This window comes from Thamnophis sirtalis, unplaced genomic scaffold (assembly GCF_051295495.1).
Source record: "Thamnophis sirtalis isolate CommonGarterSnake01/CBP01778 unplaced genomic scaffold, rThaSir2_p1.2 scaffold_9, whole genome shotgun sequence".
Lineage (NCBI taxonomy): Eukaryota > Metazoa > Chordata > Lepidosauria > Squamata > Natricidae > Thamnophis > Thamnophis sirtalis.
This window is the reverse complement of record NW_028261389.1, coordinates 46,170,688-46,197,853: the sequence shown is the minus strand read 5'-3', so window position 1 is coordinate 46,197,853 and position 27,166 is coordinate 46,170,688. Positions and strand designations below refer to the sequence as shown.

Sequence of the window (27,166 nt, the reverse complement as noted above, 5' to 3'; positions counted from 1 at the left end):
GGATCCGCTTGTGGTGGCCTTGGCTGCCCCAGCTTCGCTGGTACCCAAGGATGTGACAGACAACCTGAAGGCAGAGGACGGGAAGACAGAGATGATCCTCAGAAAGAGCATCCATTCATCGGCTTGGGCCATTAAGGTGGCGGCCTCTGTGTAATTCTTCTATCGTACGGTCATCCTTTGGATGGAGCAGATCCAGGCGCGCATTCCACCGGAGGACGTTCGTCTACACCAGGACCTAAACAAATTAGTGGCAGTTGCTCAGTTTTCAGCTGATGCAATCTTAAATGCTATGAAGTTTTCTTCCAGGGCTATGGCATTGTCCGTCGCGTCTCGTCGCCTCCTGTGGCTCCGGGGATGGCAGGCAGACAACAAGGCAAAGTGGCAGCTGGCCTCAGCAGCCTATACAGGGGCTCCCTCTTTGGAGCTTCCCTTGACCCAATCCTGGTGGAGGACAAGAACAAGAAAAAGGTGCTACCATCATCAACCAAGAAGGTGGAGCAGAGGACCATGCTCTACTACCGCAGGTCTGCACAGCAACCACAGGAGCAGGAAACTCACCAGAGCAGGTATCCTCCCGGCAGGTCGGATAGGCTACCTGACAGGGGATTCAATTGGGACAGATCCTGCTTCCAGCCCCAGAACAAACCGCCCTTTTGGGGGGGTCGCCCCTTCCGCCGGGGCAAGTAGGTCCCTATGACCCCACCCTTTGGTGGCCATCTGGCTCTGTTCGCAGATGCCTGGGTGGAGATTTCCACAGATGCCTGGGTCTTCAGTCTGGAGTTCCTTTCCTCTCCCCCCAATTGTTTCCGGGTGTCTCCCTCCCCAACGTTGATAAGCATCTGCAGATGCGGAACGCCATCCAACACTTGCTTGACATTGCGGCCATAGAGGCGGTCCCTGGGGACCAGAGGGATGAGGGTTTCTACTCTAACCTTTTCCTAGTGCCAAAATCATCGGGGGAATGGAAAAACATTTTAGACATAAAACGCCTGAACCAATTCCTGGTATACAGATGCTTTAAAATGGTCTCTCAAGTCCATCCTGGCAGGGATTTGGGAGGGGGACTATATGGCATCCATTGACCTCACTGAAGCCTACCTGCACATCCCCATTTTCCCCGAGCATAGGCGTTTCCTACGTTTCTCCTATCTAGGGGCTCACTTCCAGTACAGGGTGCTTCCATTGGGTGGGTTTCGGCCCCAGAACCTTTACCAAGGTGCTAGCGGTAGTGGCTGCCCACCTGAGGGAGATTCCCATCAGGCTCTTTTGTTACCTGGATGACATCCTCGTTCAGGGGGCGTCTCCTGCCCAGATTAGGTCAGATCTCCAGTGGGTCATTGATACCCCAGCTTGTTGAAGTTAATTAACCAGATCCAGAAGGATCATTGTGTTCCCGTAGCTCTTCTTTCCAGCTTGATTGGAAAGTTCATCTCATGCATCGGAGGGGTCCCATGGGTGCGACTACATGCCAGGATGCTCCAATGGAGGCTGCTGCCATATCAGAGGGCCGATTCCAGCAACTTGATGCTCAAGGTACCAGCAACACTGCAGGTGCTGATGTCTCTCAAGTGGTGGATGTCCCCGGCATTGCTCAGGGGCTGCGAATTCAAGGAACAGGAGTACCTCATATTAACAACAGACGCCAGCCTGTTCGATTGGGGCGGCTACACTAGACTCCCAGCTGGCACAAGGCCGGTGGTCAAAGAGCAACCTTCGACACAACATAAATTGGTTGGAGCTCTGGGCGGTCCTCCTCGCCCTACGACGGTTCCAAACCTCGGTAGAAGGTCACCACATCCTCGTCTTAACAGACAATGTTACAGCAAAGGCGCACATCAATCGACGGGGGCACACAATCCAGAGCGTTGCACTCCGAGGCAATGTCGCTGGAATACTGAGGGAGAAACACCTACGCTCCATCCAAGTGGAACACATCACTGGTGTAGACAACCATCAGGTGCACTGGCTGAGCCAGGAGATGGTAGACAACGGAGAGTGTCCAAGGAGCTCTTCCAGAGGATCTGCCAGAGGTTCAGGAGACCGGTGGTGGACCTGTTCGCCACTCCGTCCAACACTCAACTGCCGCAGTTCTTCTCTTGGTTCCCAGCTCAGGGAATGAAGGGGGTCAATGCCCTTTGCTCCAGGTGGCCAGTCGGGCTGCTGTACGCTTTCCCCCCTGCCTCTCCTTCCCAGGGTCATCCAGAAGGCAGTCAGAGAGCAGGCGGAGGTAATCCTACTGGCCCAGGAGGGCCTGGTTCGTGGACCTGCTGAGCCTGACGGCAGGGAGACCATGGAGGATTCCCCGGAGGGAGGTGAGATTACTACAGGGGAAGTTGATCCACTCAGACCCACAGTTTCTCCAACTGGCCTTGTGGAGATTGAGCGGGAGTGCCTGAGAGGCGCCCTTCTGTCCCAGAAAGTGATCAGAACCATTGAGGCTTCCCGCAGACAGTCAACCAACCGGATTTACGATGCCACCTGGTTGACATTTGTTTCCTGGTGTCAGGCCGCCCACGTGACCCCTGCCAGGGCCTCGGTCCCCCAGGTGTTGGATTTCCTCCAGGAGGGTCTGGACAAGGGACTGTCCCTAGCTACTGTGAAGAGATAGTTAGCAGCACTAGCCTCGGTGATTCCTGGGGAAGGCCCCACTCCGCTGCTTCATTTGTCTTTAGTCAAAAGGTTCCTCAAGGGGGCGGCCCACCTTCATCCACCGCCAGTCCATAGGTTTCCTACGTGGCATCTTCCCATGGTGCTATGGGCCCTTACGGCCGAGCCTTTCAAACCGCTTGGGACAGTCAGCCGGAAGCTACTCACTTGTAAGATTGTGTTCCTGGTGGCTATCACTTCGGCTAGGCGAGTATCAGAACTGGGGGCCCTCTCCTCCAGGGAGGATCTATGCAGGTTTCACAAAAACAGGGTAGTGCTTCACCTTGACCCGGCATTCCTGCCCAAGGTGAACACGGTCTTCCACCGTGCCCAGGAGGTGGTTCTCCCAGACTTCTGCCCAGATCCGGTCAGGTGGCACCGCTTAGATGTAAGAGGGGCCTTACGGATCTACTTAAGATGTACGGCGGAGTTCCGGAGGTCTGATGCTCTGTTTGTATCGTTCCAACCCTCGGCGCTAAGGAAGAGGGTTTCCCTGTCCACCATTAGTTGGTGGATTCGTCTGGCCATTGACCTTGCCTACGAGGCGCAAAACTTGCCGGTTCCAGCCGGAATCACGGCACACTCCATCAGGAGTGCAGCCACCTCAGCGACCTGGGCCACCCAGGCCCCTATAGAAGACAACTGCAGGGCAGCTACGTGGGCCTCCCCGTCGCCCTTTATCCGACACTACAGACTGGATGCCTTCACATCCTCTGACGCAGCATTTGGCCGCAGGATCCTGCAACAGGTCCTGTCGGATCAGTGAGGGCCCACTCTATGGGACGGAAACTTGGGTATGTCCCATCACAGGGCCATACTGCAAACCCACTCTGGAAAATGACAGTTAGTCTTACCTGAACTGTTATTTTAAGAGGTATTTGCAGGATGGACCAGTTCCCACCCTAGGTTAGATAGACAGTATTGGGGTTGGAGGTGTCTCCTTTGTGACTTGTTTTCAGGATTTCGGGAAAACATACTACATTGAAACTGGAGTCAGAGGAGAGGAGCCCAGAGGTGTGGCTTCAGCTTCAACCCAGTCTCGAGGCCAATTGGCTGTGATAATACCATCACTGGCCCATCCTGCAAACACCTCTTAAAATAACAGTTCAGGTAAGACCAACTGTCATTTATATACATCATCATCATGATCATTTATTACATTTTTATCTTATCTCTTTTATATATAAATTTTGTGAACATATCCAATACTCCTGTCTCCTGTTCTTTTACAACTCTGTGGGCTAAAAGAGAATGACTGGCTAAATCATCTACTTCTATGATGGCAAACCTATGGCATGCGTGCCGGAAGTGGTATCTCTCTGGGCTCATGAATCATCACCCGTTACTCTTCCGAGTTTCTGCATACTGGCCAGCTGGTCTTCACACATGTGGGAATGCTGGAAACTGGAAGAGCAGCTGCTGGTGTGTATGCATGCACTGGATGGCTGCTCTTCTGGTTTGCAGCACGTGCATGCGCACCGGCCACTTGGTCTTCTGGTTTCTGGCATGCATGTGCACGCAAAAACCAGCTGGCCAGTGTGTACCAATGTGCATCAGAAACCAGAAGACCAAGTGGCGGAAACCAGAAGAGCAGCCACCTGGTGCACACATGTACACTGGGTGGCTGCTCTTCTGGTTTCTGGTGTGCATGTGCACACGCGCTCCCGTTTCATGCCAAAAAGGTTCACCATCACTGACTTAGCTAGTTTTCATGCCTAAGGAAGGTCTAGATTCTAGAACTATCATAGTCACATGGTTTCCAGACCAGCACTTTAACCATTGCACCAACAAGCTCTATGCATTGCTACTTCATTCAATTTAAAGGTCTGTAAAGATTCTCAGTCATCCAGGTCATGGTTGTCCCAAAGGTGTTTTTTTCAGGAGGCAATTGGTCATTTGCATCCTTTTAGAGCAGGGGTGTCAAACTCAAGGCCTGTCGGGCCACCCTGAAATAGCAAAGGACTGGCTGATGGTGCCTCTGCCATACGGCTCTCTCAAGCTCCATTTTCATTGGCAGAAGGTTGCAGGAGGCTATCACACAAGCTTGCTTGGAGGTTTATCTATGTCTTCAGGGTCACCTGAGTAGTGCTCATGGTTCCTGTAATCTGCAATGTTTTCTCTGGAAATCCATTCCTACTCCCACACCATTCCAAAGATGTTCATCCCAAATTGTATAGCTAAAAGTCTGTAGAGCAGGGGTGTCAAACCTAAGGCCCAGGAGCTGGATCTGACCTGCAGGGTGCTTAGATTTGGCCTGCGAGGCCACCCCGGATACAGCGAAAGATCGGCCTCAAGTGCCTGCCAGTGAAAACAGAGCTCGGGAGGGCCATGTGTGGCCCTCTCGTGCTCTATTTTCATTGGCAGAGGGTTTCAGGAGACCGTCCCAGCTGAAAGCCGAGCTCGGTAGCCCGTTTTCGCTGGCAGAGCATTTGGGCCACTACAGGTGGCCCCGATATGAGTGACATCAAGCTGGCCACGCTCCCCTGAAATCAAACACAACCCTTATGCAGCCCTCAATGAAATCTAGTTTGACACCCCTGCTGTAGAGATTCTCAAGTCATCCAGGTTCATTTATTCAATTTACTTAAAATTATGTAGATTATATTTAGTGTATAGGTATTAAACATTCAGAATTGGTCTGCTTAAGGAAGAATAAATTCTTATTCCTAAATTTAACTTGTTTCCATTTATGTTTCAAAGGGAAAGTGTAGGTATAGTGTGTGAATATTATTTTCATTTTTAAATACGTGAAATACTTGACTTCTACCCTACCTATTTTGTTTGGAAGTCTCGAACATAAAATTACCTATTATTCTTATAGCTGCTTGGTATCGCTCATTTTTATTAGCTTTATATCCCTGAACTTTAGCCCAACAATTGGCAGTTGGCAAAACTTTTGGTCAGAAAATGACATCAACATAATTTCCAGTTCTATTATCCCATTTCCCTAAAATAAAAATAGAATCCTCATTAATTTTCTCTTTAATCTGAACCATTATAGAGAGTCCTACACTTCTATCATGTTTGTTATTTAGCTGTTTCAATTGTAAGCTATTTCAGTTGTTAGTTTCTGGCTTTTGTAACTGTTCTTCTCATCTAACTATTTAACTAATTTCAGAATTCTCAAATTTACATTGTTATATGAGCCATCGCTATAATTTAGCTTTCTTGATTCAAACTGCTGTAGCAATATGTTAATTAAGAGAGAATTCAACTCTACAAAAAGTTTCAATTTTTTCCACTTTAAAATGTCCTTCCATTTGTTTCCCCATGTACTTTATTTCTGCTGTCTGAATGATAGAGGGAGTTTGTGGAATAAATCCACAAATTACAATTCCTCATTAAGAGAAAATGATAAGAAACAAGAAATGAATCTTCTTTATATCTGTTATGTAAGTGTCTTGGAAAATTGTCATAGCCATGCTTGTCTGTTTCAGCAATATGGTGCTGCTGCCATAATAAATAATTTTCATAGTCTGTTTTTATTGAAGAAAAAAAGTTCAGAATTGGAAAATAAACAGTATTAGTAATAGTGATAGTGATGTATAACAAAGTACTCTGCTTTGGGAAATGATGAGTTAAGAAATGAAGTATTAAGCTAGGAAGATATTTGAAAAAGAAAAAGCTGCATTTTAAGATTTATAATGAGCATAGTACAGTCTTTAACATTGTTCATAAATGTAGAGTTAAAAAGGAAAAAAACGAGAAAGTAAATTATCCAGTACAGGTAATCCATTTCATTTAGTGACCATTCAAAGTTACAACAGCACTGAACAACATGACATGACCATTTTTCACATTTTATAACCATTGCACCATCCCCATGGTCATGTGATTTTTCACATGCATTTAACCACTCCCATGATTATGTGATCAAAATTCAGACACTTGGCAACTGACTCATATTTATGTCAGTTGCAGTGGCCCAGGATCATGTGATCACCTTTTGTGACCTTCTGACAAGCAAAATCAGTAGGGAAGCCAGCTTCACTTAAAAAATTTGTTACTATCGTAACAAAGACAGTGATTCACTTCTCAACTATGGCAAGAAAGATTGTAAAATGTGGCAAAATTCACTTATAAAATGTCTTTCTTAGCAGCAGAATTTTTTGGCTCAATTGAGATCATTCATGAAGATCTATCTGCATTAAATAATATTTTGCACTTTACTGTATGTATTTATAAATTAATTATGATTGATCAAATCAACAGCAATATGTATTATGTAGAGTTATTCCTCTGTGACTAAGATTGGAGAAGGTTTTTTTTTAACAGTGACAGTAAGTGCGTATTAAATAACAGATTTAGAAGTCTGAGAGTACTTTAAACTAGGTTTTAAGAAAAAGAAAAGTACAATTAACCTTTGATGATTAAATTTGGAACAGAGATTAATAAAGACAAATTCATAGATAGCATATGTTTTGAAATTGTTGTAGTGTTTTGGGTTGTACTTTAAGGGTTCCTTTAAGAAATAAATTTAACTTTTTTGAAGATTGATGTTTGACTTTTTTAATAAAATAAAACTTACTGTATTTGATAATGTTGTGAATTCACACAACTTTTCTAATAACCCAATCTACTTCATTTACAGGAAGTATCCATCAAAGCTTGCTTGCTTCAACAGACAAAAAAATTAATGGGCAAAATTACAGTTTTTAGGTAGGTAGATATTTTCCTAGTGTGTGTTAGGTGATTCTTTTAGGAAGACTTTTAAGTGGTTGATAAAGTATTTCTTTGCTAAACATTTGAAGACGCTTAGGAATAATAAGATAAATTTGTTGTATCTTTGTTTGTTTGTTAAATATATGTATGGTTGAAAAAATGAGGTCCACATAGGACTGTACCTCCTGGAATAGATTTAATGTTAAGGCTATGGTACTAAAAATTAACTCTCTTTAAATTGAATTGGCATTTTTTTATTTGCTGCTGTTTGCATTCTCAGTGAATTATACATAGCAATTAATTGTAATATTTATAATAATTTTAACTCTTACAGAATTATTTGCACAGCATATTGAAAAATGTAACCTTTTCCAAATGCCCATTTCTCTCTCTCCCTCCCTCCCTCCCTCCCTAACTACCTACTGTATTTCTCTCTCTATCTCTTTCTATTTCTCTCTATCCCTCTGCCTACCTACCTACACATCTCTCTCTCCCCCTACCTACTTACTGTATTTCTCTATCTCTCTCTATCCCTTTATCTCCCTCCCTCCCTAACTACTGTATTTCTCTCTTTTTCTTCCCTCTATCCCTCTACCTACCTACTTTTTTTAAAAAAATTGCCTAGTCAAAACCTTGGTGCGTCTTATACTCCGAAAAGTACGGTACTTTGTGTAGTACCTTGAAAGAAGCATTGGCTTTGTTGGCAAGTCCAACACTAGAGAAGCTACTTCCAAAGTGGTTACTTGTTTTTACTGGACCTTTCATTATTGCCTGAATGACTTAGCTAATATGGAGAAATAGAAATAGAAAAAGATCTTGCATCTGGTCTCTCTATTGAATGTGTCACCTTGTCAGGCTGTCTTATGGTCTGCTTGCTATTTGATAAATCTATCTTTGTAACTGTAGATTACCTGGTTTACCTGGTAACTTAACAATACTTGACTGAAGATTCTTCTAGCCATAGCCACCTGATGTTTAATGCAGTAGCATTATAGGCCTGAAAGCTGGGGAAGGGAATTGTGATCATCATGTTGGCTCTTTCAACCAGTTTGAATCTCTAATCTGGACAAATATCAATCTAGAATACATGTAATTTGGTTGTATGCATTTACATATTATTTGGGCAGCGCTAACTTAAGAGCAATGCCTAGCAATTATGGATATTTCCACTATAGCAAAGATTATAATGAAAACAATAAAAATTGAAAAAATTAAATAAAACTAGTATTGTATTACTATTGTTGCAGGGCTGTGACAGTCTTTCTCCTCCAGCACGTGGGCAGTTTCAGTCTAGATTAATTAATTTTCAAATAGTTTTCAATGCAGATCAATGTATATGGCATATTGCCTAATTCCTCCTCATAGTGGTGAGGATGTGAGTCACAATTGCCACAAAATGCAAACATTTATTGGACTGCAAAATTATTAATTGATAAAATCTCACATTGAGATTGATATAGGATTTTGGGGTCAATATTTTTGAGCTTTTCTGGTTAATATTTGGGGACTGTAATTGAAATGTTGATAACATGACATGGGCATTCTCACAAAACAATTGCTGTGATGCGATGAAAGTCACATGGTGCCCTTTTACCAGAAAATTAAATTATAATAATATGCTCCATCATTTCCTTGATTCTTGTTGGATGCTTTTTAAATTAATTTTGGGGAGCAGCAGATTAGAGTTCAAGTATAGTAGTGGGCCACAGGCCTGTCAATGCTGAATTTTTAAAGATACTTCAAGTGTATTTGGGAATCCAGTCCTATTCTTGAAAATAAAAAAAGTATTCTTTGTGTTTGTGCTTTGCAGCACAGTCATTTCCTATTTACTTGTAAAATAAAAGAATATAAGTCAAATCAAGTAATTGGAGAGATGGAGATGTCTTTGGCATGGTCACATCTTGTGGGTTTCAGGTTCCAGCTGACAGGTTCATTTGCCTCTCTCTCTTCCCATAGTTTCTAAGGAATCAGTACCAATTCCAGGATGGTTACCGTGTTTCCCCGAAAATAAGACAGGGTCTCATTTTCTTTTGACCCCACAAAATATTGATTGGGTCTTATTATTGGGGGGGCTTATTGTTTTGGGGTTGCCGGGTGGCTGCTCTCTTCAGGGCGGGCGCCCAAAGAGCCAGGCACAGTCTCGGGGCAAACATCTGTGTTGTGCTGTCGCAGCAACGCAACATACCAGCCATGAGGTGACCACGTTTATGAGCAGCCACCCGGCAACCCCCCTTTCCAGTCAGACAGAGCACCACTCACGGACCCAGTAATATCCCAAAGGCGCTAAGTCACATGGTGCTTTGCCCTCCCCCCAGCTCCCGTGGCTTGACACATTTGGGATACCCTTAGGTAAGTGCATGGCACTCTGCCTGGCTGGAAAGGGAGGTTGTGCGAGCACCTGTTCTGTCCTCAGCTGGTGTGTCTCCCAACCTCACCATGCCCTTGCCCAACTCTCCTTGCAGGACCAGTGTGTTGCCGCTGCGGTGGCGCTCCGAGCATAACCTATTCTCCAGCTTCCAAACTCCAGAGATCCACAGCCGAGTCTTTCGGCAGTGGCTGCTCTGGGAGTACACTCTATGGTTGTGAACTGGCTGAGGCAGAGCGTACTTCCAGAGCGTACAACCATAGAGCGTATTCCCAGAGTGGCAACTTTCGGAAGACTTGGCATCCTACCTCCGTGCTTTGAAAGCCGCAGAAAAAGCAATGCAGTGGAGGCAGTGGAGGTGCCCTGGTTCTGCAGGGAGAGTTAGGCAAGGACATTGTGAGGCTGGGAGGTGCGCGAGCGAAGAGAGGAAAAGCCGCTCGTGCAACCCCCCTCTCCAGCCATGCAGAGCCCCATTCATTGACCTAGGGGCATTCCGAAGGCACCAAGCTGTGGGAGCTAGAGAGTGGCAAACAGTCGCTCATGTGGCTTGGCGATACCCCTAGGTCAGTGAATGGTGCTGTGCCCGGCTGGAAAAGGGGGTTGCCAGGCGGCTGCTCATGAGCGTGGTCACCTCATGGTTGCTGTGTAGTGCTGCTGCAACAGCGCAACACAGCCATTCGACCCTGAGGCTGTGCCCGGCTCTTCGGGAGTCCGCTCACAAGAGAGCAACCGCCCGGCAACCCCACTCTCCAGTTGGGCACAGCACCGCTCATCGACCTAGCAGTATCCCGAAGGCGCCAAGCAACGCGAGCCTTTGCCCCCCCACCCCGTTCCTACAGCTTGGCGCCTTCAGGATACCGCTAGGTCAGTGAGTGGTGCTCTGCCTGGCTGGAGGAGGGTTGTCCAGAGGGCTTATTTTTGGGGGAGGGCTTACATTTTTGCCCACCTGAAAAACGTGGCATGGTCTTATTATCAGGACATGTTGTATTTTCGGGGAAACACGGTATTATATAGTGTAGTTCAGGATTTCATTGTCATCGTGACTAGTATTTTTTCATTGAACTGGTAGGTATTGGTGTATTGATATCTCTTTAATATGGTTGGATAATTTCTACTGATACTTAGGTTTTCAGGGGGCTTTTCCTGTTTACAAAGTTTGATAATCAATTTATATCTAATCTGGAGGTAAAAAGATTGCTAAAGAATATAAATCAGCTTTGCTCACCAATACAATTAATAGATTTGTTGAAATCTTAATTTTTCTCTAGAATGAGTGAGTTTTTCCATTGAAGAGAGTGTATATAAATGCACTTTGGATATTGAAGGAAATGGAAATATACTTAGAATTGTGGTTTAAAAGATCATAAATCCAAGTGAGCAAGAATTATAATTATCTATTGAGGTTATACTGTTTCAGTAACTGAAGTGAAAAAATGTTCTCATGAAACTCAGAAGACTAGCAAACTTGGTTTCCATATTTAATCAAGAAAAACACTGCTTCCTTTTTTCCTTGGCAGGACAGTATTTAAAGCATGGATTCAGTGTTGTCAGTATTTTTCAAAGTACTTGTACTACTATTTACATGTAAAAGTAATTGGGATGCCTGGGTGAGTTTCATACTGTTGATAGTTCACATTATAAGCTGAAAAGCAATGGATGGAAACTAATCAGGAGAGAAGCAACCTAGTACTAAGGAGAAATTTTCTGATAGTTAGAACAATTAATCAGTGGAACATCTTGTCTCCCGAAGTTGTGAATGCTCCAACATTGGAACTTTTAAAGAAGACAACCATTTGTCTGAAATGGTATAGGGCTGTGACGGCAAACGTATGGCAGGCATGCCGGAAGTAGCACACAGAACCATCACCGGTTGCTCTTGTGGGTTCCAGTGCACCAGCCAGCTGGTCTTCACCAACATGGGAGTGGCAAAAACCAAAAAACCAGCTGCCTGGTGTGCATGCACGAAGCGGGAAGTTATCTTCTGGTTTCCGGCATACACGTTGGCTACCTGATCTTCTGGCTTCTGACATGCATGCCGGAAGAACGGCCCACAGACGGGACACAGACGGGATCCCAGCAGTCGCTTCCTAGGGGAGCAGAGCTGTCAGCCAGGACCGGTGGGCTGGAGCTTACCTCCCTCCCTGCCCAAGTGAGCTTCTTGCAGGGACCCAGCCCTCCAGCCCATGGCAATGTGTATCTTTCATCCAGAGCACCTGGCCAGCTCGGGTAACCCAGAAGAGCAGCAGCAGAAGCAACGCTGCTTGTTCTCGGTGGCTGGTGAAGGAGGGTGGGTGGCGGTTCTCCAGAATCCCAGCCGCAAGCAGCAGTATGAAAACCACTCCACCGCCCCACCACCCCAAAGAATAGCAGGGGCAGTGCTGCTTGTTCTTGGTGGCTGGCGGGGGGGGGGGTTCTCCAGCATTCCGGCTGTAAGCGGCAGGGTGAAAATCGCTATGCATCTCTTCTGCAGCCCCCACCGCCCCAGGAGAATAGCAGGGTCAATGCTGCTTGTTCTTGGTGGCCACTCCCTCTCTTGCCTGCCACCAAGAACAAATAGCATTGTGGCAGGAGGGAAGTCCACGCCAAAGGAACGTCTATCCAGTGCCAGGGTAAGAGATGCACTTGTTAGGAAGTGGCTGCACTCCCTTGACAGAAGGGGTGGGAGGGGGGCTGCCCTGGATTGTTCTTGGTGGTGGGCTGGGGGGGCAATTCATTGACACTCTTATGGGTTCCAGTGGCAACCCCTCTTCCAGCGACCCATTTTTGGTGCCAGGAGACTTCAGGGAGGCTTGCCAGGGCCAAAACAGGCGGGGGTGCGGCACACATCGGTGGGTGGGGAGCGGGTGCATGTGCGGGGGGGCAGGGCACATGGGGGACATTGCATTATGGGTGTGGACACGTACACGACCCCCCTGCATCCCCCCTGCATTGGCATGCAATGGCAAAAAGGTTAGCCATCACTGGTATAGGGTTTCCTGCCTAAGCAGAGGGTAGGACTTGAAGACCTCCACGGTGCCGTCCAACTCTGCTTTCTATTCTATTAATGTGAGTACCTTCCTGATAGTATATTACTAATTTCAGAAGCTGAATTTAAAGGTATTGATTCTTAGTGTAATTGGGACAAAAGTGCTTATATTCTCCTCTGTGCTGCTTGGAAAGTCCAAGCATGGTTTAAATTAGTCTGGTTGTCCTAGTGGTGAGTTTAATTTTAATTTTTCTTCAGCCGCGCCTCCTCTTCCTCCTTATGGCCAGTTTTTCAACTCAGTCTGGACCGTAAGGACACAGTTGAGTGGGTTCCAGCTTTTTCAGTATTTTAGCTTCGACTCTCCAAATTTTGTGCAGGTTTATTGTGTTAGTTTATTTTTTTCCTTTTTTATTCATTTACTTAGACTTTCCCCCTTTTTTCATTTGAATCTCCAGTGAGGAAAGAGCAGGTTGTTGGGGTAATTGTCTTCCGTGGCGTTTACATCAGAGACAAGGCTGCTTATTTGCCCTGGTCATTGGCGTGCTTGGGGAGTATTTTCCAGCTATCAGGTGAAAAGAATTCTCCTCACTGGACTCCGTGCCGCTGAGCTTTGATGGCTGCCATTTTCCAACCAGTTCCCCAATGTGTGTGGTGGCCATTTTAAGCCTCCACTTCACACGCTTTTATTTGTAGCCCTATTGCCATGCTGCCCGACTCCAGGAGGACTGCTGCCAGATGGTGTGCGACGTTGTCCGGGTTGCCAGTTGGGTCACAGCCATCCCCCCTTTTTTGCACTAGGTGGTTTCAGAGCTTTGGCCACCCCAGCTATCGGCATGTTACGAAACCCTTACACCAATGATAAGCTTATGGTCAGCTTCCATTGTGGCCTGGGCTTCAGGAGCAAATCTCCTGCATGCGCCACAGCCTTTCATTCGAGCCTCTGAAGGCTGGGAAGTGAGCAAAAGACAGCCCAACCTCTCTCGTCTGCAGAATGGCTGATGCTCACGCTGCATCAGAACAGCCTGGCCCTTCCAGAGATGACCACAGTCATGGTAGATCCAGCTCTGCTGGGGCCAAGGCTGCAAGCAGAGCCAAGAGGAAAGGCAAGGTAGCAGGGAAGGGCAAGGCAGCACAGAAAGGCAGGACTTCCAAGGCTTGAGGCAAGGATGCTGAACGCTGCCTACCTGTCCTAGAGATAGTTCAAGAAGGCCCAGCACTTGAGTAGGGCAATGGAATAACAGGCCGGGCCACCGGGGGAGGGTGATTATTTCCCTGATCCACGCCCAGAGCCTATGCAGGTTGTTGAGGAGGAAGGGGAGCTATTAGAATTGTCCCCTGACAACTCGGTGATTAGCTCTGGATCCCCGGTCAAATCTCTGCCCTCAGAACCTGATTCTCCACCTGGATCGCCCCCCCCCCCAATTCTTTCAGGGCCGGAGCCTCCCACCATTCAGGCTAGATGCCGCAGGGGAGATCAGGGGCCCAAGTTATCAGTGATGCAAGAGGTGATACCCCAAGCCATTTCTCAGAGCATAGCTGAGGGCCTTCAACCTAGGGATACTTGCCCAGACAGCAGGCCCAGGAAGGATGGGGTTGGAGTCAGTAGATGCAGAGCGAGACATCCATCCCTAGAATCCTTGGTGATTGAGGTTTCTGTGGGGGAAGAATACAAACATGATGAGTAGGAGTTGTCTGAGGATAAGGAGCTTCCTCCAGACACCCCTGCCTTTTCGGGCTTATTTCAGCCTACTACCTTTAAGTCTATCCTACATAAAGCTAAGTCCATCACCCATCTGGGTACTTCAGCTCAGGCAGGCTCAGGGGGTAATGAAGTGATCACTCCCAACCACAGGGATAGTATGTTCCAGGCCCCGCCTTAGGACTTGGTTCCTGTGCCTGATCTTTTCATGGATGTGGTGCAACACCATTGGATCAACCCTGGTTCCCTAGCCACATCCAGTGGGGGTGACAAGAGGCTCTACTCATTTGAACCTAATTTGGAAACCATCTTAAAATTACCTTCCCTGTATCCTCATTGATCTCTAATTCGGTGCTTCCTGCTGACCTCATGGAAGGCCTCAAAGCCAAGGATAGGAAGGCAGAGAAGGCAAGTCGTAGGATTCATCAAACAGCCACCTGGGCCATTAAGGCCTCTACCTCCGCCTCCTTTTTTAATAGGATTTTTAAATTCCATTCTCTGGTGACCTGAACTGCAGTCCAAGTTACCAGCAGAAGACAAACATCTCTGCCAAGATGTGAATAAGATCATTTCAACGACTCAATACTCAGTGGATGCCTCCCTCAATGCTGTGAAATTCGCATCCAGAGCCCTGGCGTCCAATGTAACATCACAGCGCCTCCTTTGGCTTCGCCATTAGCAAGTAGATACGAAATCTAAGTGGAAGTGAAAGGCTGCTCCCTTTAAGGGGATAAACTGTTTGGGGAGGCTTTGGGTTTGGTCCTGGTAGAATCAAAGGATAAGAGAAAGGTACTTACCACCAGTAGCAAGAAATAGGAAAGGAAGAACCCTCCTTACTTCAGGAGGCAGTCCTTTTGAGTGCCTGACTCATCTTTTCAAACCTCTACCTCTAACAGACCGTTTTCTCAACCCTCTGACCTTTCCCAGGACAGGCAGTCCTTTCCTGGATAGAGGAGGCAGCAGTACTCCTTTCGTAGACCAAATCATGGCGGGGCCTCCCACAGGCTCTTCTGTAAGAACAAGTGAGGTGGCTTCCCATTGGGGGGCAGCTTCAATGGGAACTCACCATGACGAACTCCTGGGTCTTACAGACAGTGACACAAGGTCTCACCCTGGAGTTTGTATCTCTTCCCCTGAGAACCTTCGTCTGTTGCCCCACTCCCTCATGTCCAACCAAGAGAGCTCATGCACCAGGAGATCCAACATCTGGAAATCAATGCCATAGAACGGGTACCCATAGAACAAGAACAGAGGGGTTTTTACTCCATCCTCTTCCTGGTACTGAAGAGCTCGGGGTGGTGGTGGAGAGCAATACCGGACTTAAAGGGCCTCAACTACCACCTGATCTACAGGAGGTTCAAAATGCAATCCCTACAAACCATCCTAGCAGGAATAAGACAGGGGGATCTACTCATGTCTGTAGACCTAAGGGAAGCATACCTACATATACCAATTTGGCCTCATTATTGAAGGTTCCTGAGGTTCTTTTACGGGGGTCGACATTACCAATACAGGACCCTTTGCCATGTCATCGGCCCCCAGGACCTTCATCAAAATTTTCTTAGTTGTCACAGCATTCCTCAGACAGAGACTGGTGCAACTCCAGTGTTACCTGGATGACATACTCATTCAGTCGTCATCCAGGAAACAGGCAATCCGCGACCTCCGGTCCACCATGCAGGTCCTCCAGGCCCACAGGTTCTCCGTGAACCTGGAGAAAAGCCACTTGATTCCGACTACCAGGTTTCTACATCTAGGCATGCAGATAGACACCTTGGCCTGCAAAGTCTTCCTGTCTCAGGAAAAGTTAGACAGCATAGGAGCCTTAGTTCGCAGAGTTCAGGGAGCACAGCGGTTCCTGTGCTGCTTCTATCCCAGTTATTAGGCAAAATGATATATTGCATATCGGTGGTCCCTTGGGTGAGGCTTCACGCAAGGGAGCTCCAATGGCTCTGTGATGGTTCATCTCTCCCCAAAGGTAAGGCGTTCCCTCAGGTGGTGGCTGTCCCCATCCATGAAGAAAGGGTACCTGTTTAAGGAGCCACATTGCCTCATCGTAACAACAGATGCCAACCTGTTTGGCTGGGGTGCTCACCTCGGCCACCAAGTAATTCAGGGTATGTGGTCACTGGAGGAGTCAGTTCACATTATCAATTGGTTGGAACTGAGAGCAGCGAGGCTCACCCTCCATCACTTCCAGGACATTCAGCACCAGCATGTTCTGTTGATGACGGACAATGTGGCCATCAATCACCAAGGGGGCATGAAATCCCGATCCCTAGTGGCGGAGGCAGAAGCCCTGGGCAGATGGGCGGAGCATCACTTGAATTCGAGCAGACCACATCTCGGGTGGACAACACTCAAGTGGACTGGCTGAGCAGGACCACAATAGACAATTCAGACTGGCGTTTGCACCCAGATCTCTTCCTCCAGCTGCTACAGAGGTTCAGCGTTCCGATAATTGATCTGTTTGCCAGCCAGAAGAACACACAGCTACCCTGCTTCTTCTCCCGTTTTTGCTCCCCCCAAATGGAGGGGATGGATGCCCTTCATTGCAGATGGCCCCCATGCCTCTTATACGCCTTTCCACCCCTGCCTCTTCTGTCACAGGTGGTTCGAAATATCACAGAGAGGGTGGAGGTCCTCCTAGTGTCTCTGCATTGGCCCAGGAGATCCTGGTACGCCAACCTTGTTAGCCTCTCAGTGGCCAATCCCTGGCGCATTTCTCCAGGTCAGGTCTCCCTCAGCCAGGGCACCATTGTCCACCTGGATCCCCAGTGGCTCCAACTGGCCGTCTGGCATTTGAGGGGGATCTCCTGAGGAGACATAACTTTTCAGACAAAGTGATTCAGACCATCCAAGCATCCAGAAGGCCAACGACCACTAGAATCTATGATTCCACTTGGACTCTCTTTACCACATGGTGTTCCACGCGAGACCTTGATCCCCTCACAGCGTCTGTTCTACACATCTTGGACTTCCTACAGGAGGGCCTTGATAAGGGACTTGCACCAAACCCTTCAACGTCAGGTCACTGTGCTGTCCATCGTTTGATCAGGAGGCCCGTCCCAGCCTCTCAGCAGACTCCCAAGGGTAGGTAGTTTCCTCAAGGGTGCTTCAAATCTGCGCCCCCTGGTGGTTCATCGCTACCCAACTTGGCAGCTTTTGTGGTCTTGCGTGCTCTAACATCCGCTCCATTTGAACCACTGGGTTCTACCAATCTGTGGCACCTGACTCTTAAGACCATGTTCCTCATCGCCATATTGTCGGCTAGGAGATCTGAGTTAGCGGCTCTGTCTGTCTGGGACGATTTATGCATCATCTACCCAGACAGGGTGATCCTTCGCTTGGAACCTTTGTTCATACCCAAGATCAATACTTGGTTTCACAGGATGCAGGAGATAATTTTACCAAATTTTTGCCCACACCCTCGCCACCCCAGGGAACGAACCTGGCATACCCTACACGTCAGACGGGCGTAGCGTTGCTATATTAAAAGAACAGTGGGATTTCGCAAATCTGAAGCCTTGTTTGTGTTGTTCCAGCCAGGATACATAGGATGGAAGGAGACATCTTCGACCATAGACAGATGACTGAGGGTGTGCATAGCATTGCTGTACGAGCAACAATCTCTACCTATTCCTCATCATATCACTGCTTACTCCATGAGGAGCTCCTCCACCACGGCAGCCTGGGCGACCCAGGCGACGATAGAAAAGATTTGCAGGATGGCAATGTGGTCGTCTCCCTCGTCGTTTGTGAGGAATTATAAATTGAACACATATGCCTCTGCCGAGGCATCCTTCAGCAAGAGGGTACTACAAAGGGTCAACTCCACATCTGACACCCTGGACAAATCTTCTACCCTTTCTAGTGACATTTAACTTGGGTATGTCCCATGCTTGGACTCTCCAAACAGTGCACAGGAGAATGACCATTGGCTTACCTGAAGGGTCATTCTCTGTGCTCTGTGGGAGAGTCCAACCCTGCCCAGGGTCTTTTCAGGTCCAGGTTCAGGAACACCTGAAGAATTGCCACGTCATGTCATCACACACCTTCTGGTTCCAGTGATCGTTGAAAAACTGGCCATAAGGAGGAAGAGGAGGCGTGGCTGAAGAAAAATTGAACTCAGTCCTAGGGCAACCAGACTAACCCTTGCTTGGACTCTTCTGCAGCGCATAGAGAACGACCCTTCAGGTAAGCCAATGGTCATTTACTTTTTAATTTTATTTATTTGGAATATTTGTAAGCCAGTTACAATTCATAAAAACAAGAATAAAATTCTGTAATATACCCAACTAATTAAAAACAATTAAGAAGTAGTACAGAGTGGCATTTCAGAGGCAAAAACCTGCTAAATCCCAAGTGCAAGGGTAAAAAACTAAATTTCATCTAGAATAGAATATTACTGTCAAAAAAGGGAATTTAAAGGCCAGAGTAGCAGAACAAAAGAATGACATATTTCTTCCAGCTGTGAGACATAGGAATGTCTACATTGCACATCTTAACATCTGGGCCAGTTTATCTTCAAGTAATTGTTAAAGGCCTTAAAAATCACTGCTAGAACTATCAGTCTTTATGAGCTAATAGAGGCTTTTTTTTAAAGACAAATGCTATATGATTTCTGAAGAATGTTCTAGAATAGATTCATAGCTGTATTCTGTATTTCTTGCAATTTTCAAATAATTTTCAAGGACAAACTTAGATAAAAGGTATTACAAGAAACCAAAATGTTGCTAAAGACTACTATGGAGAGACCATCCCTGTCAAGGGAAGCTTGCTGAATGCATTCCAGACAATATATGTCACCTAGACCTTGAGTAATAAAGATACATTCAGAAATTTACCCAGTCTCTACACTTATTCCTTCAGAGACATTGAATCCTTGTTCAAAGACAAAAGCCTTTCAATTTTCCAGACCTATAAACTACAAATTCATAATGCCTCTACCATTTTAGGATTCAGCTTCATTTTATTGACCACCTAATCATACAACTATTGCCTAGTTTTATGATTTGCAGGGATTAATTGTTATTTGTCTACCTGTACTGTAAAAGAGAATCTAATCTGCGGACCATATGAGAAAATATTGGGTGTGTAGGGTTAAAAAATAAGAAAATAAAGCCAACCAAACGCAACATACAAAAATTGGGAGATTAAGAAATTACTTTTCACTGAAAATTATCTTTGATTGTAAATATTAAATTTATAAAAATAAGATACAAATAAATCTCAATTAATACAGTTAATAAATCCCTTGAAATGGTCACATTATTACAATTTGCACTATTCAAAGTAATATTTCTATGGAAAATATGGTAATTGGTTCCAGCTTGATGAAATAAGGAACGAAACGTTTTAGGCATAAATTTTCATATTTATATTAATGAAATTTTACAGTAAAGGATAATAAGAATGTACTTATAATTTAAACATATAATTAACAAAATCTCACGGTAGTTATACAAAGCCAAATAAAAATAAATACATTGTTATGGCACTAGGAGATGGTGACGGAAGAGGATGAGATGGTTAGATAGTGTCATTGACACAATGAATATAAATTTGGGCAAACTCAGGAAGACAGTGGAGGACAGGGGGGCCTGGTCCATGGGGCCACAAAGAGTTGGACACAACCTAGGGACTGAACAACAAGCCATAGTCAGGCATTCTAACATCCTATTTTAGTGTTTCTAACAGCACATTCTTGTTCAATTATGTCAGATTTTTGCTCTAACGTTATGGTTTCTTTTTTTAAAAAAAAAAATGTAGTTTTCCTCTGAAGGAATCTTCTCCAATTTCCACATATGAAGATTAGCAGTGTCCAAAATCCCAAACACAACTCTGCAAAATCTCAAACACAACTAGCTTCATTAACTGAAGTTTTTATTAAATGTACTTAGTGTTCTCCTCCTCCCGGTCTTTTAACCGAATTTATGACTGGTAGGGTTTTTCCCCCCTTTATTATTTTAATGTGTGGTAGTTTTAATCTTTGTAAGCTATCCAAACTTGTCTCTCAACAAGATGGGTGGCACATAAATGAAATAAAGGAAAGGAGTACCTGAATGACATTCTCATTCACTCGTCATCCAGCGGGCAAGCCCAGAGAGATCTCGACATCACCATCCGCATTCTTTAACATCACAGTTTTTCCGTCAATTTCGACAAGAGCCACCTGACTCCAATATCCAGAATTCAACATCTCGGCATGGTGTTCGACTCCAGGAGCTGCAAAGTCTTTCTCACACAGGAGCGGGTGGAAAGCATCATATCTCTGGTGAGATGCATCCGAGCGATTGGGTCAGCGTACATCGTGTCTTTCTCCCAGTTGCTGGGAAAACTAATCTCGTACATTGCAGTGGTACCTTGGGCAATCTGCATGCGCAAGAGCTCCAATAGTTCCTGCTACCAATCCAGACACGCAAGGCCAGCAACACCAGGAGGATGGTACGCCTCCCACCAAGGGTGGTTTGGTGACTCAGGTGGTGGCAGTTGGAAGCCCTGCATGGGGGATCCTTCTTCAAGGAACCGAAGCGCCTGGTCATAACAGTGGACGCCAGCCTATACGGTTGGGGCGCTCAGATTCATGTAATACAGGGCAGATGGTCGTAAACGGAGCTCACCCACAGCATAAATTGGCTAGAGCTCCGGGGTGCCAGGTTAGCCCTGCGTCATTTTCACATTTTCACTAACGACATCAAGGGCCGCGACATCCTAATACTGACTGAAAACATTGCCACCAAGGCATATATAAACCACCAGGGTGGCACTCAGTTACAAGCCCTGATGGCAGAGGTGGAAACCCTAGGCCGATGGGCAGAGCGTCACCTAACCGCTGAGGGCGGACCACATCTTGGGGGAGGACAACGTGGCTGTGGACTGGCTGAGCAGGACTACCATCAACAACTCGGAATAGCGGCTCCATCTATCGCTGTTCCGTCAGCTGTTGCAAAAGTTCGGACTTCCAAAGGTTGACCTGTTCTCCACTCCGGGCAACACGCATCTCCCCCGGTTCTTCACCAGGTTTCAGTGCCCCGTCGTGGAAGGGACAGAGGCTATCCGATGCTGCTGGCCTCCCGGCCTACTATATGCCTTTTCGCCTCTCCCCTTTATACCCTTGGTGATCAGGAAAATTTTGTCGGAGGGGGCGGAAGTGTTGCTAGTTGCACCACACTGGCCGAGGAGGTCCTGGTTCGCCGACCTTGTCAACCTGTCAGTGACCAAACACTGGCGCATACCTCAGGAGCAGATCTCCCTCTGCCAAAGGGCCATTCAACACCTGGACCCTCAGTGGCTACAATTAGCCTTTTGACACTTGAGGGGGATCTCCTAAGGCTAACCAGGTTTTCAGACAAGGTCATCCGTACCATCCAGGCGTCCAGACGGCGCTCCACAGTCCGAATCTATGAGGCGACATGGTGTGCTTTTTCATCTTGGTGTCAGTCTCATCAATTTATTGCCACTTCTGCAACTATTCCGCAACTCCTGGATTTTCTACAGGAGGGACTGGACAAGGACCTAGCACCCAACACACTCTGTCGGCAGAGAGCAGCCTTGGCCAGCATTCTGTCCACAGACTCATCTCTTCTGCTTAGTAGGCATCCTCAGGTTCTTCCTCAAAGGAGCTACCAACCTCAGCCCTCCTGCAATACACCAATATCCAACCTGGGATTTGTCCGTTGTCCTACAGACTCTGACCGTCACTCCATTCGAACCGCTTTGATCCATTAGTTTGCATCACTTGTCTCTCAAAACAGCCTTTCTTATAGCTGTCACCTCGGCCCGCAGGATTTCTGAGCTGGTAGCTCTTTCAGTCAGAGAGGACATTTGCATGGTGCATTCAGACAGGTCATTCTCAGACTGGACCCGGCCTTTGTTCCGAAAGTTAACAGTGTCTTCCACAGGATACAAGAGGTGATTCTCCCTGATTTTTGTCCATGACCCAGCCATCCAAGGGAGCACATGTGGCATAAGCTTGATGTTCGCCATGCTGTGTGCATATACAAGAAAAGAACTTCTTTTCTCATGTTGGAATCATTCTTTGTGTCCTTCCAGCCCGTTTGCATGGGCAGGAAAGTATCATCTTCCACCATTGGATGCTGGATAATGGCCTGTATTAAGATAGCTTACGAGCAGCAGGCTAGACCAGTTCCTTCTCATATAACAGCACACTCCACAAGGAGCGCCGCAACCTCGGCTGTGTGGACCACGCAAGCGTCCATTGAGGAGATATACAGGGCCGCGACCTGGTCGTCATCATCTCCTTTCTGGTGGAACTAGAGACTAGATTCCTTTGCATCTGCGGAGGCCTCCTTCGGAAGAAGGGTCTTACAATGGATTTCCACTGGCCTGGACACTTCTTCCCACCCTGGGACTACATACCTTGGGTATGTCCCATGCTTGGACACTCCAAGCAGTGCCTAGGAGAATGACTGTTGGCTTACCTTAACCCCGCCCTGGGGTCGTCCGTGGGTGCTTATGTTACCACCTTTGAGGACATAGATCACTTGTATACATCTTCCTTTTGGGATTCATTCTTTGTTTTTTAAACTGAGCCTCTGAAGGGAGCAAGAGGCGTGGCTACACAAACTTTGAACTCAGTCCTTGGGCAGCAAGCTGAAGTTAACCCATGCTTGGACACTCCCGCAGCGCCTAGAGAACGTCCATTCAGGTAAGACAATGCTAATTTTCCCCACTAATTGCAAATATCCATTGTCATATAAGAATCTTATACACAGTATAGATCGTAAAAAGATACATAAATTGCAGTACTCAATCAACTCATACAACTTGGTTCAATAATGTCTAATATTTCTGACTTAATACCTGGTATTAACATAACATGGCATTCTTTGTTTTAAGAATTACTGGTCTCAGCATTCTTGGTAGTTAGACAAAGTGGTGGGCTCTACTGAGAACCAGAGCACTGTATGATACCTCAAGTTCTTGAAGGAAGGTGAGGTGTAAATCTAACAAACTAGATAGTGTGGAAATGGGATTCTGCGTATCAAGGCTGAATACATGGGAGCAGTTGCAGCTTGTTTCTAATTTAAATATCTGATACTTGGCATTAGTTGTGATATTCCCAAATTACAAGCAATAGGAAAGAATTATCTTACAGAATGTTCTCTCTGGTTTAATATATACAGAATAGTATTTTGTTGTTTTTGATTTTCATCCCTGCCATTCAAGATTTCTCCTCTCATTACTTTGCCCAGTTAGAATAAAGGAGAAGATAATCACTGTGGTCTGTTAAGCATTTCCTTTTGTAGGTGATAATTACATTTGTGTAGTGGGATGTGGTAATCATAAAGTGAGAACACTAGTTAAATGCATTGGAGGAAGATGGGATATGGTTTTCATAAAATGGAAGTTAAGAAACAATACCTTCAATTAAACTCAATGTCATAGTGACTGGACACAAAAGGAACCATCCTATTGTAGGCTCCATGACTTGATTTTTCTGATTGCAGTACTACAGAGATGCAGATATTAACATATAGCCTTCTTGGTAAAATGTTACTATGACTGGGCAAAATTTTGCACATGTATCTCCATTATTCATCAGGAAAGTGGATATGATAGTTACTTTCAGTGGATTGTTACAAAGAACGGGACATGATACAATTCTTTATATATGTTTACATGTTATGTTTGTCGTCTAATAACCTAGATTCTCTGACAAAAATACAGTTCTACAATAAAAAAGCAATACAGAGAAGCTGTTAAAAAGTAGTAAAAACCAAATATTATAAGTAACAAATTGCACAAATAGCCTAACTGCATATGATGGGTTTTTTTTGATAAAAATCCATATAAGTATGAGTAATTTTAAAAACTGTAGCTAAAAAATTAAATTGCTTCTTACTGTAGAATTTGACTTTAAAATAAACTTTTAGACAGTTCTGATCCGAAGTTCAGAATCATATGCATAAGCTTTGAACTTCCTTTCCCCTCTGTTATGATCCTCAGCAATTTTTCATAAGGTTTTGCTTCCAGTTTCAATTTAACTATAGTTTATTGTTCATGTTTAAAATTGAAACAATGGTTATGTAACTATAATTTATAAAAACAACCCTGAATCATGAAGTCTGAAGTTGTTTATCTCCATTATAATTAAAACTAATTTCTAGAGAGGTGAAAAGAATAAATTGATTAGTTGAACATAAAACAAGTCCTTGTGGGTATTACACTGGTACAGAGTTCAAAAGCTGAAAGTTTGTTCCTATAATGTTAAGACATACAGAAATGCATTACGATATATCAGATCAAACCTGCATAAATGTGTATAAATATAATCTATGCTATTTGAATACTAGGATTTTTTATTTTATAAATAACGAAAGGGAACAATGCTCTTTATTATCATTTAGGTGACAAACAGCATGTTTGGTGCTTCAAGAAAGAAGTTTGTAGAGGGGGTCGACAGTGACTACCATGATGAAAATATGTACTACAGCCAGTCATCGATGTTCCCACATCGATCAGAAAAAGATGTAAGTTTTTTTGTGCATATTATATTTAAATTTAAAGTTTAGGCTTAATGAAAGTAGGTTTTTATAATATTGTACAGAATTACCACCCCCCCCTCCAAACACAATTATTTTTACTATACAGTGTGATGATGCAGTAATTAGAATGCATTATTGCAGGCTGATTCTGCCACTGCCAGAACTATGATATTGACCAGCTCCAGGCTGACTTAGCCTTCTTCGGTAAAGTGGTTGGTAAAATGAGAACCCAGATAGTTGGGGGCAATATATGCTGATTCTGTAAACTGCTGTGAGCAGCCCTCCCAAGCTCCGTTTTTATTGGCAGAGGCACCATGGACCAGTCCTTCACTGTTTCCTGGGTGGCCCCACAGGCCAGATCTGACCACCCAGTCGACCGGATCCAGCCCCTGGGCCTTGAGCTTGACACCCCTGGCTTAGAGGGTGCTGTAAAGCACTATGTAGCGAATATAAGTCTAAGTGCCATTACTAAGTGCTATAGTTATTACTCTTACTCTTATAACCACAGAGAGCTCTGCAAAATTGTAAAGGTATATCATGGTTGTATTAATGATGATAACTATGTTCTCAGTTGCTGGATAACTTTCCTCAGTGGTGTTATATAAATACAAGAAAGAAGGGGGTGGAGTTTTGGGTCAAATGCTCTTCAGTGGTGGTCCTACAAATAGAGCTGCAAACAACATCTCAGTTTCATTTCCTGCAGTGTCACTTTAGCAACTAAAATTGCCAATAGTACAAAATTCAATTAAGATATCTAAAACATCTAAAGGTAGCACTTGTATTATCTACGTGTAAAATTAATCAGTTCGGATATCTAAGTAAAGGTAGTCCTTGGCTTAAGATGACAATTGGGCCCCAATTTTTTTGTGGCTAAGCTAAACATTTGTCAAGTGAATTTTACCCGATTTTATGATATTTCTTGTCACAGTTAAGTGAATCACTGAAGTTGTAAAGTTAGGGTTGTGAAATTAATCTGGCTTCCCCATTGACTGTTTGTCAGAAAATCGTAAAAGGGGATCACTTGACCTAGGGACACTGCAACTGTCATAAATATGAGTCAATTGCCAGGCGTCTGAATTTTGATCATATGAACCTTGGGGATGCTGCAATAGTTGTAAGTGTGAAAAATGGTCATGTCATTTTTTAAATATTGTTGTAACCTTGAACAGTCACTAAATGAACTGTTGTAAGTCAAGGGTTACCTGTGTTAAATTTCCTCAGTTACCTGAACCGATGATTTGAGGCCTGAAGCCAAACTGAAATTATCATAGGCTTTCTCTTGAGTGTATATGTAGCTGACTGGTCATTATTCTTTCTATTACTTTGCTCAAGAAAGTGATATTTATAATTGGATACTAGTTGTTCACATCTTGAATGTCCAGGAAACCCCAAGGACAGAACAAACTGCAGTTTCTTTCATAGCACTGGGCATATAATGAACATTAAATAATTAAATTAATTAAATAATAAGGCATTTTATTTATTTGTATCCTATCTTTATTATTTTTACAAATAATTTAAGGCAATAAACATCAAGCATTCCTTCCTCCTTCTGTTTTCCTCACAACAACCACCCTTTGAGGTGAATTGGAGTAAGAGAAAATGAGGTCATCCAGCTTTTATGGGTACCATACTCCTTGTTATAACTTAAAAGTCCCTCCTTGTCACATAATATAATACCAGTGTTTAATGAGTTTCAGTGCTTGTTTTTAAAGTGTTTAATATTTCATAACCACTATATTTTATCCTTGACTATTTTTTTAATATTTGATTTCCAATTTAGATGCTGGCATCACCATCAACATCAGGTCAGCTGTCTCAGTTTGGGGCAAGTTTATATGGGCAACAAAGTAAGAAATCTATTTTTATAATAGGCCAATGGTTGCATGTATTTGTAAGTTACCTTAAATTAGGTTCATTTAATGTAGACTTTTTTCTATTGATATAACTTTTAAAGCTGTTCAGAGTATTTAAAAAAGGTAGAGTCGTTGGAGGTCCTGCACAGCTGCTTTGAAAGCTGTCTTTGATTATCTGTACATATGTATCATAGTCAGCTGCTTTGCTTTGTCAGCAGAAGTGTCCAATGCAGACAACTGGAAACAAGCTTCAGAACACAGAAGTGTTCCAAAAACTGTTACTACTTTTGTGCTTTGAAGACAGGTGCTTTGCTCATGTTAGCATGCAAACACCTATTTTAATTGCTTTGTATATCCTTAATAATTTCAGCATAACTGCATCTTAAAATATGATGCAAACTTTTTTCCTGTAATATGCTTGTAAGCAGTTGTTTCAGTTGAGGGCATTAAAAATGAACCATT

At 44.8% G+C, this 27,166-nt stretch overlaps 1 protein-coding gene across 7 annotated transcripts in view; it reads left to right on the top strand.

Moving 5' to 3' along the window:
* Window positions 1-27,166, top strand: part of CNOT2 (CCR4-NOT transcription complex subunit 2) — a 78,947-nt gene that overhangs the window by 27,425 nt on the left and 24,356 nt on the right. For 5 of the 7 annotated variants that reach the window (XR_015697750.1, XM_087723446.1, XM_087723447.1 and 2 more), the window contains exons 2-4: window positions 7,238-7,305; window positions 24,711-24,833; window positions 26,632-26,698. Coding sequence is in view for 6 of the 7 variants with exons in the window: in XM_087723446.1 (XP_087579572.1) it covers window positions 24,723-24,833; window positions 26,632-26,698 (178 nt within the window). In the remaining variant the exon portion in view is untranslated. The remainder of the gene's footprint in view (window positions 1-7,237; window positions 7,306-24,710; window positions 24,834-26,631; window positions 26,699-27,166) is intronic. The other 2 variants (XM_087723449.1, XM_087723445.1) reach the window with 1 other exon arrangement.